Below are 16,821 nucleotides of genomic sequence, written 5' to 3' on the forward strand. Positions count from 1 at the left end.
TATTAGCTCACCTTACCTGATCGCTCTCGTTACAGTGTGTATGGTAACACCCATTGTTTCATGTTCTCTGTGTATATAAATCTCCCCACTGTATTTTCCACTGAATGCATCCGATGAAGTGAGCTGTAGCTCATGAAAGCTTATGCTCAAATAAATTTGTTAGTCTCTAAGGTGCCACAAGTCCTCCTTTTCTTTTTAAGGATAGCTGTGTAATCCTCATCTACCCATTTGCCTGTTCCTCTCCTAGTGTTTGTTGCTCTTTCTCAGTTACAAACCACTAGAACTTGAGGTTAAGGAGAACAGTCATTTGTCATAATAGGATGATTACCCTTAGGGTGTCAGCAACCAGAGGGTGATACATTCTTACTCGCCATTCTGGGTGAATTGATGTCTGTTTGCTGGTGTGGGCATATCAAAACTGCACTGAAAGGAAAGTTAGTTACAACTTTCATAGTGGTAAGATTTTCTTTCCATAATGTAGCATGTTACATTTACAAAGCACCTTACTAATTAATCCTCAGGGTTGTCCTTATGAAGTAAGTATTTTTAGCCCCATTTTTACAGATGAGGATGAAGAGAGGGTACATGACTTAGCAGTGTGAGAGAGAGGGAAGGAATGACCCTTATATAGCAGGTGAAATCGAAACATATACAGGAAATAAAACGTTCACATACGTAGATAGGTAGATATTACCCCCCAATATACAAATGGATAAAATGAGAAACAGATGTTAAGGGATTTCCCTCAGTGATACTGTAGATTAGGTATCTGCCTATCAAATCCCCAACAAGCACTTACTGTGTGAGAAAAGTTACCTAAAACTCTCTCTCTCTCTGCCTTGGTTATTCCATTTTAAAGTGGGAATCATAACTGTTTAGTTCACAGTGGTTATCTGTGGCCTAACTAAATAATAGTTTTAAAGTATTATGGTCAGCTAATGGAAGAGAACCCAAGGACTTCCTTGTAGCCAGCTTTGTGCTCACTCCTCTAAACCCTGGGGAAAGTAGCGAGCAGCAAGATGATTATTATCTTGTTTTTTTTAGGGTAGTTCTATTCAAGATTTTGTATCTGTGGCACTATACCATGAAATTTGCATGGAGCATAAGTGTACACTCATCAGTGCCTGACTGAAGCTTCCAATGCTGCCCTTTTTTGGGAACTACAGCAAAATATACAACTATGGCAAGAGACTCTAGAAAGTGGTACTTGAGGTCCAATTAAAAGTCCGTGGAATTCACCGAGAAGCAATTATTCCAATTTTGTGGCACAGATGTCTCTTTGGTGGTGAGTGGGGCAGGACAGGGGGAAAAAATCCCATTGCATTTCTACATACAATAAAAACGTAACAAAAAGCAAAAAAAAAAAAAAGTGTTTAAGGTATCAATTTTTGTGTGCCACAATCCTGATAAGATGCAAATGACTCACACTAATGAAGTCCAAATGTAAAGCATTAAAAAAGCAAAACAAAGAAAAAAAACCCAACCAACCAGTTTTCCCAAGTACTTTCAGTGCTATTTTCTTGTAAATACCACGTCTCTTGTGGAAAAATGCAAAACATTTGTAAGGTTATTGTTCTCCTTTCTTGATTGGTGAGCATAGTTTACTTGCACCAGTGCACAGCTTACTGTGTTATGATTGTACAAGTCCATGTACAATTTCTTTTAAAAAATCCTTCAAGATAATTATTTTTAAAACTGAATGGGTGTGTTTAAGTCTCACATTTATCATCTTTCCTTTCCACTTTTTTAAAGCTTTTTCATACTTTATGTTCTGTATTATATCCACTAAGGACAAGTATATCCTAAAATATGGTGATCACTACCAAATATGGTAATCCAGTATTAGACACTATTAATTCTATCTAACTTGATTTATCATCTGCTTCTCTGCTAATGACATAGAGCATCCTATTTGGCTTGTGCACTGCATCTAGAAATTCAACAACAGCTTTTAAGAATTATCAAACAAATTCCGTGCTGGTCACTATGTTGGGGATTTTTTTAGTGTATTAACTGAAGATATAGATTTGCTCATTTATATACATAAAAAGTTAATGACTGACTCTTGCAACCTTGTCTATTTGTGATCACTGTTTCTCACATGATCCTCAGTCACTTCACTTACCATAGTCTCATTGCTTAATCAAATTAAATCTAAAATATTGCCTCTAATATTAAAAAAGAAAACAAAAAACACCCTGATCCTCTATTAAATTGACAAAAAATCCCCTTCAGTTTAAACAGAGCTGGTCAACATTTTTGGCATGAAAATATTTACTCTTGGAAAATGTGAGTTTCTCAATATCAAAATATTTTTGAGAAAATGTTGATTTTAGTGTAATTTTTTTTCCAGTTGGAAAATTTGACACAACAAAATCTTTAGCCTGAATTGAAATTTCAAAACAAAACCATTTTTCTTTCATTTTGACTTAAAACGCTGTTTCCTCCTTTCAGTTTTTGGGAAATGAAAGACTTGTTTTTCATTTTGGGTGTTTGGATTTTCAGAGTTTTCGCCCCTTTCTCTCCCTTTTATTTCAACTGCAAAAAGAAACCACTAAGAAAGTGTGGAAAGCTCTGCTTTCCTCCCGCACTGCTACCATGGTGGGAAGGGGCAGGGGCATAAGGGGTTGCCTTGCACCTGCTTACAATATTGCACCACTGCAGGAGTTGCTGGAGATCTATTTTTAGCTCACTAGCTCAATTAGAGCAGCACAAGTATGTCTCCTCAAGCTGCATACCAGCCTGAAGTGTAGACACAGTCTAAAGACAAGATGTGACAGGATGACACAAGCAAGTAGGTCAGGATGGGGACAGAGAAGACATAGCAACATTGTCAATTAACACTTCAGTCTTTGTTACCATGGCAAGGTTCATATCCTTCATTTACGGGAAGGTAATGTAAGGGTGCTAGGCATTTTCAGCTCCCATTAAACAACCAGGCCTCTTATGTATAAGGATTTAGACTCCAGTTCTGCAAAGCATGTGGTAAAGCCCATTAATGGGGCAGATCCTCAGCTGGTGCAAATGGTGATCACTCAGTTGAAGTCAATGGAGGTCTAACAAATTACCCCAGTTGAGGATCTGCCCCATTGACTTTGATGGGACTAAACAGGTGCTTAAACGTCTTGCTGAATAGGGACCATTTACTGAATTGGGGCCTTAAAAAGGATAACTCATGACAGCTTTAATAGGAGTTGTCATGCTGGCAGCTTTAATCACAAATTGAGAATTAACTAATCACTTTAAAGTTCAGCAACTTCTAAAATTAACTTTCAATAAACAGATGCAATAGTAAAGCTGTTTTGTTTTTAGAGTGATTTGGGGGATGTTAATTTCTGTGATCAATTAAGAGAACATGAGAAATAAATGTGGCTCTATCCAAACATGTACGTTTTCATTTAAATAAAATAGAAATAAAACACACCCTCTCCAGCATTCTGATGACCTTCCAGATTTCTATGTACAGTATCTCTGGATATTTAAGTATAATTAACAACTTCCATTTCAGTATTTAACTTCTTCAAGTTCTGGTTTTTTTGGCGGTCAAAAGCTAATCAATCTTGTTCTCAAATGCTAATACAAGCAATTAAAAATAACATTAATTGAAATACTGCAGGGGCTGTTAGGGTTGGGTTTTTTTTTTTATTTTAACCTCATGGCAACACTAATTTACAGTACTAATTAGTGAATTGCCCTTTGTATTATAAATCTTTGGAAGGGAGAACTGGCCTTTAAAGCCCAACAGAGAGATGCAGATGGTCACTGCACTTTCAGTAAGCCTGCATGTCAGCACTCAGAATATTTATTTCACCTGGTAGACCAAATGTGATGGAATATACTATTTACAGTGAAAACTATTCATTTCTTTTGCAGACAAAAAATGCATTGCCCATTTGTATTGTTGTAAAACTTATAAATCTGCCCTATAGAATAAAATAATATTCCACTAATGTCCTAATTAAAATCAAGAAAATACCCCTATATTCTATAGTACTATAGGAGGAGAAGGTAAATTGTAAATAAGATACACTATAAAACGTAACAAGGAAGAATGGGTAAGAAACACAAATAAGATAAAGACTGCATAAGAAACACAAATAAAATGAACAATATACATTAGTTTTGAGTAAATGTAGTTTAAGAACTTTTATTGTGCAATTAGATATTAACAATTGACAAAGTACAAAATATTAAATAAAAATTAAATCATTCCTATTTTACCTTTTTTTTTTTTTAACGTAAATCCAGTTTAACATTAGGGCTGTTCAACCCTCTATCCCAAGTCACTTAGGGTATCTTCAAGTGAACATGAAAGACATCCAGAAATGTAACATAGGCTCAAGGAGACTTTGATTTAACAGCAGGGCTGAGCTCCCTTAGTGATCACACTATAATCTATGCAAACAAGAGAGCCCTAATTCATCAGCACTTTCCTGATGATACGGGACTCAATTTTGCAACATACTGTCAGCGGGATTTGAGGGTATACATCATATTCTATGAGGTGTGTGGCATATTCCAGGATCAGGACCACTGATAGGAATTTTTTTCACTTTTTAAAAAGACTGGGAATAAAATGTGTCATACTTTGCTTCCTATGCAAACAGAGCACTAGACAGTGCCAGCTATTATAGTGTACGTATGCACATGCTTAGACAGCTATAATAATGGGAGGATGGAAAGTAATCGTTTCAGATGTATGAGTCAACAAGAAGTGAAGGAAAATTATCTCAGTAAGGTGGAGTTGGTCAATCCCAGAAAGACTGTGTAATGCCACTATAGAATTCCTATTTATGATGTTCATTAGGCAGGTATACCATGAACACAGTTGTAAAGGTCTAACATATCAGAAATCCAAGTAGGGCTCTCTTACAATAGAAAGTAATGCTGTCCCTGACTGTATGAATTAGCAGTAGAATCTCCTGCTCTGGGAAGCCAATGATCTCATTTCGCAAAAGCAGGAAACCCAAATTAAGAGAGACTTGAAGAATTCAATAGATCTGCTCAGGGCTCTAGATCCAAAACCACTGAATCAAACAGCCTGCACACTACGTGCAAATATAAAAACTGGATTGGTTAGAATCTCACTGACATTTCATTGTTTATGCAGTGCAAAAGTGGAACTGTCAAGCATGGTGCAGAAGTGATTAGTTACTAACAAAAATGCTAATTCAATTACACTTTCTATTATTTAGGTTGTTGTTATGATGTGCCTTAAAGCCCTATCTTCACCTTGCATGAATATCAAGAGATGCACACAGTCCTTCTTACACAATATGCTTGAGAGTGATGTTAGATCCTACTCTCTATAGTTGGCTTTTATTTCAACAAAAAACTACAGGAAGTCTGGTTGAAAGGATTCCTCGGGACTCTCCCCTGGCCTGCTTTGTTTCAAACATGCCTGTGCTGTAAATAACACTGATAAGCAACAGACATTAGCCACAAAAGTTTATGACCCATCTCCTTGGCTGAATCTGAAGTGCACACAGGATAACTCAGGGGAGAATCTCTATCTTGTGCTGGATGCTAGTGGCCCTATGGGACCAATCTAGCAGCCAATGATGGTAATACTGGGAGTATAGACAAGGATTTCATCTCAGTCTATGCTATGTTGCAGTAAAAATGCTGACAGCCAGTGTTGCCTTGTCTACACTAAGGTTCTCAATATTGCCACCATTGGTGGAGTTACACTGGTGTTAGCAGTACTGGAAAATTAAAGAAAAAAATGCCTAATGCAAACATGCAAGTGAAGAAAATGCTCCTTAAAACTGATGCAAGTTAGAACAAAGCAGTCATGCACAAAAGGAGAGAAGAGAAAAAGAAGAACAAAAGAAGCTGACTCCACGGTGAGGAGAGAAAAATCACAGCAATGGAGCATAACTGCGATCCCAGCTTTGCTCTGAAAGCTGCTGCTGCCGCCAACAAACCTCACACTGCAGTGGGTGAGATCAAGTCTTCCATCGCTAAAGTCAAGGGCCAGGAGGTTAATTTTTACAGAAATAGATTTTAAGCACATATTCAAATGTTATTGCAACTTAAAGTTTATTATGAGCTTTGCCTGTTAGATCCAGATAAGCTGGACAACCTCAGAGGAGGTATACGACACCTATACGAAAAGAAAGCATGTGTAAGACTTAACTTCAACATAAGAGCTGAATATAAAATTCTTATTCTTCATTAATCTATTTCCCCAGCTGTAAAAATGGGAAACTTAATAACAATAATAATACCTACTGTACCCATCCTTTGAAAAGCACTTAGAGATCCTGGGATGAAAGACACTACACAGAGTAACAGCAAAGGGTTATTAGTTTCTCTCTTTCACTCTCCTCTCTGAACACACAACACAAATTGCCAAAGAGAGAAAAATAAAGTCTTAATCCTACCAGAGCACATTGTTATAACAGTGGAGCAGGTAAAGTAGATGTGGCTTTTATAATAAAAAAGGAACAAAGCCAGCAATCTTATTTGTTTATATATTAAGTCTTCTGGTCTTTTGTGAACAGCTGCACATTGTACACATCACATGTAAGAGCAAAACAACTTGTTTTTAATCTAAGCATCAGAGCTGTGTGTTTCGTTTCTAGGAAAGGTTTACAGTTTTTCATGTTACTTTTCCTATTGCAAATGGTTCCTTTTTATAAAGAGTGATTTCAACTTTTTTCTCCCCGTTGTTAGAGGCGGAAGGCTGTTTGGTATTGTACACTGAACCCTTTGCTATAACAGGGCTTTTTTCTTTGGCTCTGATGTGAGCTTTGTTACAGCAAGAGTATACTGACAAAATTTTCAAAGCCATGTGAATACATTTTAAAGAGATCCCATCAAGTTCAAGATTCACATTTCTGACAACTTTTTATCTACACTGGCCCAAACTGTGTCTTTTGGCACAGCCCTGCACACGGCTTGCTCCGGAACCTGTGCCACCCCTGGAGGCACTGCGCTTCAGAGAAGTCCTTCCGGGGTGCAATTCCCACACTGCTTCTCCTTCTCCTTTGGAGAGCATGGGGACAGTAATTATATTTATAACATTACTCAAACTGAAAGAATTAGAAGGAATGTGTGTGTGTGTGTGTGTGTGTGTGTGTGTGTTAAATCCTATATTTGTGTTGATTTGCTTTCTTCATTTGTCAACACTTTCTGTATAATCGTTTTCACTATAATCCTTTTCTTCTGCTTGTTTGGGGCTTTCATGCAGCCTCAGGAGAAAGAAAAGAATATGAACACAGGAGAAGGTGGCTGTAAAATTACAAGAGCTGGCAGGAAAGTCACAGGCAGTTGAAACTAGTAGTAGCTCACATTTAAAATAATTAGATTTCAAGTTGACAGTGTTCCTTTAAACATACAGTTTAAATCACAGTTGCCAAATCCACTACAAAGTAACTTGCCAGTTATTTTACTTCCTCCCTCCTTACACAACAAGGAAAATCATGTATTCCTAACTGAACCGGTCAGTTTAATTATTATATAAAAACACAGACTAGTCATCATTTTCTAAAATATATATTTTTTATTTTACCACATATGGCTTCTTAGGAAGGAGACAGCTCTTAGAAACCAAAAGGCAGATCATCACAGCTCTTCAGTTGATTTTGTTAGTCCATTGTTGGAGATAACTTTGGCATATTCTATTGCTGATCGGTAAGGAACACGAGGGAGAGCTGGGTTTTCAAAGTCAACATGGAAAAGTCCAAATCGACAGCTGTATCCACAAGTCCATTCAAAGTTGTCAAGGAGGGACCACACAAAATATCCTTTAAGGTGGACATCATCAAGAGAGATGGCTGAAATTAACACAACAAATGTAACCTTACAAATGTAGCACATATATAGCTTGTGATTAACTGATTTTTTTATATTCCACTTTTAACAGTACCTGCTATGGCAAAAACAATGTAAATATCAATACTGACAGCTCATGAAAAGATATATTCTTTGCCAGGGTAGTAGCTCAGAGAACTGGTCTGCTTTTACTTTTCTGGAGCATCCAGGCAGTAAGGTAAAGAGAAGCATTAGCAGAGCTGGATATAACAGTGTTTTACTGTTCAGTGTTTGGTCCTATACAGTGCTGTCCGTCTCACACCTTCATAGCCACTACAACTCACTAAACTACAAAAAGGATAGTTGACTTTACGTGGCACTCTCTATAACAAGACAATAGGAGCTTCTTTGGCTGCATTCTACCAAGCTAGCTCACAGGTGAATACAAGACAATACCTAGTGTAGACCTTCACTATTTAAAAGGTCTTAATTTCTTAAAATAGAAAGGCTAAGAAAGTGAAACAATTCCTTATAAAACAAAATCCTGAAACCTAGAACATACGCCATGCTCTTTCCTCTTTTCAGAGCTAAGACCTCCAACCCCTCAGAAATGACTCACTGATTTAGAGACTGGGTTTAAAAGTGTTCTCTAATTCCATACAGTATATGTGCCATGTCGAGTACAGTTGCCCACTTGCACACAGACGTGATCACATAACATACAATAGCAGGAAAACAATGTGCAAAATTTACTTTTGAAACAATATTTTAAATCCCAAATTCTTCCACATGCAACATACATATTTCCTGAACTAAAGCTAATGTTACCATTTATTGTTTGACTGACCTCTGCTGCAGTTGTACATGATGCAGGGACATACGAGAGAAAAAGGTTGAAAAAATAATCAAGTGATAATTTGTCTGACTAGCTGGTGGTTTCCTTGAATAAAATATGAAGTGCAATTGCATGAAAATTGATAATGCACATATAACTTGGATAATCAAAAAGAGCAAAAATTAAGTATACAAAAACCTGGATTCCTTTGATTGGTTTAACTGGGAAGATAAAACAAAGCTAATCTGCTTCTTTCTTCTGTATTCCTGGAACCATAATTGTGTGTGTCACTAATTATACATTTGCATAATTTTTGAACAAAATGTAACAGAAAATCAGCGTATCAACAATAAATGCTGTTTCTCCTGTAAAGCAAAGGGAAGGACAGGAAAAAGTTCTCTTTTAAATTGCCAGTAGTTCCACAGCAGCCATGAATATTCAGAAGCAATGGTGGAGACATGCCTCTGCTTTTTGTCACAGAAAAATATTTAGGCATAGAATTGCTTACATACAGTCCAAAAGGAGTCGGACATAGTCTCTGAACTACACAATGCTGTGCTATTGTTAGGAAATAAACCACTGAGGAACCTACTGTATATGTCTTTCTGCATCCAGTAGACAAATTAGGGAACGAAACATCATCACGTGACTTGTCAATTTGATTTATGAGGTACCTAAATCTTGGATGGGGAGTTGGGGGGAACTTGTGTATGAAATCTCTGCTCAAAACAGCATTGCACACAAAGATAACTCAGACTGACAGGGATGGCTGTTGGTCCAAGGAAGCTGGAACAAATGGGATAAGCACCACTCTTCTTGTGTTTCTAGTACTTTTGACTTAAAACTATTAAAAGGGAGGGGGAGGAGAAGACATGTCAAATAAAAAGATGAGAGACAAAAATAATATCCATGGTGAACTTTTGATACACTGCTGCCTTGATAATAGGACATTCTCCAAATAGTGAATTTCATGCCGATACTTTGATTAGAAAACACATTAGGAGCTCATTATTTCTAAGCCTTGAGCACGATTTCCCAACATTCCTAGTTAAACTGTGCACTCTCTCTATACTGCACAGACCATAAAAGACTTCGGTTTTTTTGGTAAATGATAGTTCCTCCCAAAGTTCAATAAAGGGTATTTTCGCTGCAGTTTCAAAGTACAAATACCTCATACTTCTAACAATTATGATTAATTCGTCTCTCGCCACCTTTAGAGCACAGGACAAGACACGTCTCTTTACAAAGGCCTTTTCCAGTTTTGACAGGGCTGACAAGCTTTTGCTCACCTTGGATATCTTTTTACACTGGACTCATCTAAGCACGTTAGCAGAGAACAGACCACGACTGGATAGCAACTGCGTCTTTTAATCTTTGCTGTGCTGTCTAGATATTATGATGTCAGGCACGATATAAATAGACATAGATCTCTCTGCCCCCATTATACCATTAATCACCATAACTGGAAGTTGTGCTAATTACTCTGCCAATGTGGGCGGCCACAATAGCTGAAGGAGATCCTTTAGGTATACTGCCAAGTATCTAATTTGTCTTGTCCGTTTTCACATTAACTGTCTATTCCTTGTAGGGTCACTTCTCTTTACTCATTTTTTCTTGATAGCTCTGCTACCTTTGACACCATAAGCCACCTACCTCTCCACAAGAGCCTCTCATCTTTGGATTTCTGCGACACTGACTACTTGCTTCTTTACCTAGCTGACAATTCCTTCCATATTACTATTAATGGATCCTCTCCTTCCCTTCCTGTCTCTGCTGGCATTTCCCATGCTCTGTCATCATTCCTCTCTACAGTCATCCCTTGGGTGCCCTTGTCTGTTCCCACAGTCTCTCTTATCTCCACAGGCTAATGACTCTTAAATCTACTTCTCCACCCCTGACAATTGTCCAGGCTTATATCACATGTCTCTGTGATATCTTCTCCTGGACTTCCCACCACTTCCTGCAGTGTTATATGGCTAAAAATGAATATGTAGTCTCTGCTTCCAGCTTTACCTATTATTGACAACTACCCTCCAAATAACTGAAGCTTGCAACCTTGGGGTAATTTGCCTTCTCCTCATGCTTTTCTCTTCACTTCCAGGGTCTCACCAAATCTTATCACTTCTTTCTCTACAACACTTCTAGCCTCTTTCCCTTCCTCTCCCTCCGCACTGCTTAAACTTTGCTTTACCTCTTAGTTCTCTCCCTCTCACCTGACGCACTGTAAACTCCTCTCTTCAATCTCCTTCATCCTCCACTCCTTTTTCAATCTAACCATTGTTTCTGCTCCAACTATATAATAAACCACATTCCTCAAATCCCTCCATCGGCTCCCATCAAGTCAGTGAGTTTTGTTTATATATTTTGCTAAGGTGTTTTGGGGACCATATCTGAAAAAATAATGTGGTTGTACTTGTTCAGCATATAACTATTCTTTGAGCCAATGTGATAATACATTTGACACAATTAATACTTCAAAACAATATCAGAAATGTGTGTGTTCATACCAGGCTAGTAAAGGATTTATTGGGCTTTGGTTTTGCTTAGTTTGTGTCTTCGTGAATGTGCTATAGGATTTCTTTTTGCATGCTGCATTCTGTGCAATCACTGATTCTTCTCCTGTAAGAATGACATCACTAACAATCTTAACCTGGATGTCAAACTCCCAGTCTGCAGGCTAGTTCCAGTTCACTTGATGTCTTTAGCTAGTTCTCCAAAACAGATTCAGATTCTGCAGAATGAAACCGATTATTTAAAAAAATAAGGCTTTCGGCCCTTATGATTACAAAGAAAGACTTCTTAATATAAACTGATGTAGCCATGATATTTGTGGATCTGGGCCCATATCAATTTACCAGTTCCCTGATACACCAACTCTCCCTGTCCCACAGAATTGAAGCACTTAAAATCTGCGGCTGGTTGTTCAAAGTAGATTTCAAATGCCATTAAGGACAAACATTTTACATTTTCCTCTGCCTCCTGTTTCCTGTTACAGGCAGTACAGTGAAGTTAAACACATAAGCGTCAATCAATGGGGTTAATGAGAAGTACCAGGGAATACCTGAAGAATAGCATTTTTAAAGTGTTATTCTGAGACTGACAACTTTATAGCATCTAATGTCTACAGAAAGACAAGCAAAAGATCTGTGAGTATGGAAGCAGCCAGTTTCAATGAACTACTCAGCATATTAATAAGAGAAAGAGCAGGGGACAACATTGGATGCAATGCAATAAACCTGTTTATTTGAATTCTCCAGCTTTTATCAGTTTAGGGGCTTAACTGGCAATCAGTGAAAGTGCTCCAGGCATTCTCATGTGCTGCCAGAATAGCAAAGACCCAGAACCGATGACTGGCAAGAAATTCATGCAGTCACTTGCTGTAAGGACTGTGACCTCAAGCTCCAACTAGGCAACATTCAATGTCAGAGACGATGAGCAGAAATATACCTCCAGTACTGAGGGTTAACTGGTGGGGCAAAGGAAAGGGAATAGGCTGGCTGCTGAAACGCTCCCAAAAAGGACAAGTTTGGATGTGTGCTTCCTGTGACATTTGATGGATTTTTAATGCCTTTATATACAGCAACTTAAGGTAGCCCTAATTTAGAGTGCCTTCACAGCTACTCACAGCTTTTTAAGGTGCTATTACTAACACCTGAACAACACTACATGATGCCTAATCAGGATCATTCTGCATTGAAGATTTAATTGGAGAAGTTGCACATGCATAAACCAATGAGAATACTTTCAGGTTTGCAGTATTCTTTAATCTGCAATCAGAACTTGTTTGGAAAATAAAATTCCTTGTAGAATGCAAAGTGGAAACTATGAAATATGTTTCTCCTTCAAAACTTTGGGGACTAGAACATTATTGTATACACAATCTCTCTCACTGGCCAGAAAAATAATTCAGTCATGCAGCAATGGAAAAGTAGAAATCAAGTGTACAGGCAAATGATATATATTGATTTAAATAGATGTTTGTTAAGCAAGAGAATGAGAAACATTAATTTAATGCTCATGTACGTGATTATACCTCAACATACCTGGCCAGAGTTATAAAATTAAGCCAATCTATGCCTGGGAAAACTTTTAACTTGAACAATAGAGTTAGATCAGCAGTAATCATGGCTGACACTTATGCATTCAATAAAGTGAACTAAACAGTACAGAGAAAAGATCCAAGAAGAAATTTACATTCAGGAAACATTGGTTGAAAGTTAAACCTGGCTTGCCAGCAAAAGGGCGTCACAGGCAAAAATAGCCCCAATAGAATGATGATTGTAACGCTAACGAACATCTAAACATTTGAAATAGGTTTGTCTGCCCCTTGAAGGAAACAATAAACACCGCCAGAGGCAAGTATGTAGGAAAGTTCAAATGCTGGACACTTACTGAGAATCAAAAGATATTTATTTCCATTTGTGAGGCACAGATGGAAAATATAGCATAACTATTGAATAGATTTTATATTCACCTGGAGTTAAGTTCTGGTCATACTGAAGGTAATGGCAAAATACCCATTACTTCAATAGGGCCAGATTTTCACGTGTCATGTCAGAGATCCGCAGGCCACAACTTTTTCCTAACATTATCATTCAAGTGGCTTCAAAATCAGTGAACCCAGTCTGAAAAAAGTTAAAGAGCCAAGTTCTGCCCCCATTATACCTGTGTGTAGTGAGGCCGTGTGGCCTGCCTCTGAGCCTGAGGGAGGGATCACTTTCTGCCCCCTTTGGGCGGACCCAGGCCGGGCCCACCCACTCATGCTGGATGCAGAGAGGCAGAACAGGAAGTCTAAGAGGCGGAGCCTCTAGTTCTGTTGAGCGAGAGAACCAGGGAAGGAGTTGGATGCCTCTGCCTTGTCGCAGGCCCCCTGCCCAGCCACAGCCCTGGAGGAGCGATGGCCCCCATAGACAGATGGGCTGGTCGAATGCTTCAACAGGACGCTAAAGGAGATGCTCCTTATGTTTCCCCCACAGGAGCTCTGCCAGTGGGACCAGCTGATCCCTGCCCATACTGTTGGCCATTAGGGAGGTGCCCCAGTCCTCCATGAAGTTCTCTCCCTTTGATCTGCTGTATGGTTGCCAACCCTGAGGGCTGTTAGACCTAATGAGGGAAGCCTGGGAACACACCCTGTCACCGGTCCAGGAGCTCTTACAGTATGTCCTCCAATTAGAGGGGTGCCTGAACTGAGCTGGGGATCTGGCACAGGAGAATCTATGAGCTGCCCAGGCAGCACAAAAGCAGACCTACAACCAGGAAGCCTGGATTTGCACCTTTGAGCCTGGCAACCGGGTACTCCTCCTGCTTCCCTGGGAGGAGTCAAAACTCCTGGCCTGATGGCAAGGCCCCTATGAGGTAATTCGCCAAGTGGGCCAAATTACATATGAGGTTAGATAACTGGACTGACAGAAGAAAAGACAGATCTATCAGGTGAACCTCCTGAAGCCATGGTGCGAGCAAGAAAGGCTGCTGATTGCCTCATTTCTCCCTCCCCGACCCCAAACTGGATCTGGGTCCGCAGGTCCCCGAGACAACTGATCCTGAAGAACCACAATTAGGGGGACGCCCTCACAATGGAACAGCAAAAACAAGCCTGGAATCTGTGAAAGGCCTTTTCCAAGATCTTTACTGCCATACCAGGCCAAGCTACCCTCATCCAACACACTGTCCTGACAAGCCCCAGGAGAGGTGGTCCGGGAAACCACGCAACCTCTCCTATGATGGATGCAGGAGGTTGTGGAGAAGGAGGTCTAGGCAATGGTATAGCTAGGGGTCATTTAGAGGTTTGAGCGAGTCGCACAGTCCCATCATGCTGGTCCCGAAGCCCAGTGGGACCCTCTGATTCTGCATTGACTTCCAGAGGGTGAATTTGATCTCAAAGTTCGATGCCTACCCGATGCCCTTAATCAATGAACTCCTCAACTGGCTTGGTGAGGCCCGGTACATCGCGACTCTTGATCTCACAAAGGGCTACTGACAGATTCCCCTTGCTCCACAGAGAAGAATGTGTTTGCCACCCCAACTGTGGTATATTAATTCACCCAGATGCCTTTCAACCTTCATGGAGCCCCCCATGATGTTCCAGCAGTTGATGGACTGCCTTCTGAACCCCCGTAGCTGTGGCCTATTTAGATGATGTAGTGGTGTACAGCCACCACTGAGAAGACCATCTGAAAGAAGTGGCAGCCGCTCTTTGGGACCTGCGAGCTGCTAGGCTGATTGCAAACCTGAAGAAGTACTGGATTGGGTGGCAAGAAACCACCTACCTCGGGTACACCAGAGCCAGGCCGGGTCCACCCCACGCACCGGAAGCGGAGAGGTGAAACAGGAAGTAAAAGAGGTGACGTCTCCAACTCAGTGGGGCGAGAACCAGGGGAAAAAACAGACACCCCCCCCAGCCTTGCTGCTGGCCCCCGGAGCAGGGACCGAGTTGCAACAACCCCCGCCCATGGAGCAGCTGCCATGACTGCTGTCCAGTGAGTTCCCTGAGAAGCTGCCGGGACTGCCAGCTGCCGAGTACCCCAAGGAGACAGAGGACCCTTGAACTACGAAGCCCTATCTGCAGACTGTGGTAGGAAGTAGTCCAGGGAAACCAGGCTTTAGTTTTGCTGGCAGAGCGCGAGTCAGCATGTTTCAGTGGGATCCCTGCTAATTCAGTAGCAGAACCCTCCAGCACTGTTAGAGTCCTGGGCTGGGACAAGGTGGAGTAGGGTGAGCCCAAGTCCCTTTACTCCCTGCTGCCAACCCCACCCCTGAGGTGGCAGCCTACCCACCATAGGCCAAACAGCCTGTGTTTGTCTGCTGTCTGTCCAGCCAGGGAGCTGGTCTAAAGACTGCTATTGTGCTGCCCTGCCCAGAGGGCTGAGCCTGACTGCATTTGTTATCTGCCCTAGCCTCGAGGCCAGGCTAAATCCTGCTCCTTGCTCCGCCCCGCCCAGAGGGCCAGAGCAACGAACTGTATGTGCTGTCCATCCTAGCCAGGAGACTAGGCTAAAGACTGATTGTTGCTAGACCTTGCCCAAAGGGCCAGGGCTATAGATTGGTGATTTGCTAATTCACTTTTGACCACTGTGCCGGATGCGGTGGAGTGGCATCCGTCTGAGCCTGTGAGACCGGGAGGGATAACTGCCAACCCACTACACTTTACAATTCCAGAGGAGTCAAGAGAGTTGTACTGGTGTAACTGAGGAAAGAACTCCCCCAATTACTTAAAAAATCCTGCAATGCTACCAACATTATGCAAACAACATGCTAATAAAATATGTCTGAACTGAGTAGATAAATGATTGGGTTCTTTTGGGGAAAAGGTTTCAGTGACACTCAGTTTCTCATTTTACTACATTCCCTGTGTCTAGATTTTCAGATAAATTTAGCAAAAGCACAATATGGAATACCTCCTTTGCATTTCTGAAAAGATAAAAGTAGAGAACATAACATCTCAATGGTTATACTGAATGGTTATACTGAATGGTTAAGGGCATACATCTTTTCCCACTGTAATATGAAAACGGGACACTGTCACAAATAACACTCAGAACTTGACATTATCTTTTTGTCCCCTTATAACAGATCTATTTTACATGCATCAATTTGATTTTAGAACAATTATTTCCTCCACTGCCAATCAAATATATTAAAGCTCTATTTCTAAAAGGAAGGGGTGAAAACTTTGCTAGCACTCCAGAAGCACTCATTAGTTACCCTACAATAACATCCCATAAGCCAGGGAATGCAGGAAGGCAAGAGGAAAATCATTTTTGGTATGAAAACAGATTTGAGTTGCAAGCCTCTAAGGAATTATTAAAACCCTAATGAATGTTTTTAATTAACTTTCACAGCATCCTTTAAAGTGAAATCATTTAGCAGTTGCAGTGGAAACCTGTTAAACAAATTACTAGTTGAACAAAACAGCTATACTTGTTAATAGGGCTTTTACTCCAACAGACTTCATACAGCCCAGTTGGGGTGTTTGGAGTCTGCTCCTGCAAAATCTCTCACAATTAGTAGAATTCTGCAAGACTAGCAATCTCTGTTCAGTACTCAGAGTCAACTACTTCTCACCCCAGGAGGGAAAGAGAGGTCACCTCTGGAGTAGGGCTAAGGTTATTACAGGCAGGGCAGCTAAAACACAGTGCTTTCTTTTCACAGCCTATAGATTGTAGATACACTGAAGACTTCTGAAAAAACAGCAACCATGCAGCATATTCATATCTCCTATCTGTCCCTGA

The 16,821-nt window shown here is 40.3% G+C and overlaps 1 protein-coding gene across 1 annotated transcript in view; it reads right to left on the minus strand.

Moving 5' to 3' along the window:
- Positions 1-7,567: 7,567 nt before the first annotated feature.
- LOC141986744 (cytosolic beta-glucosidase-like) overlaps positions 7,568-16,821 on the minus strand; it is an 83,538-nt gene continuing 74,284 nt past the window's right edge. Inside the window, exon 6 of the mRNA XM_074951602.1 lies at positions 7,568-7,781. Coding sequence (XP_074807703.1) covers positions 7,570-7,781 — 212 coding nt within the window. The 3' untranslated portion in view covers positions 7,568-7,569. The remainder of the gene's footprint in view (positions 7,782-16,821) is intronic.

Source organism: Natator depressus, chromosome 4, assembly GCF_965152275.1.
Source record: "Natator depressus isolate rNatDep1 chromosome 4, rNatDep2.hap1, whole genome shotgun sequence".
Lineage (NCBI taxonomy): Eukaryota > Metazoa > Chordata > Testudines > Cheloniidae > Natator > Natator depressus.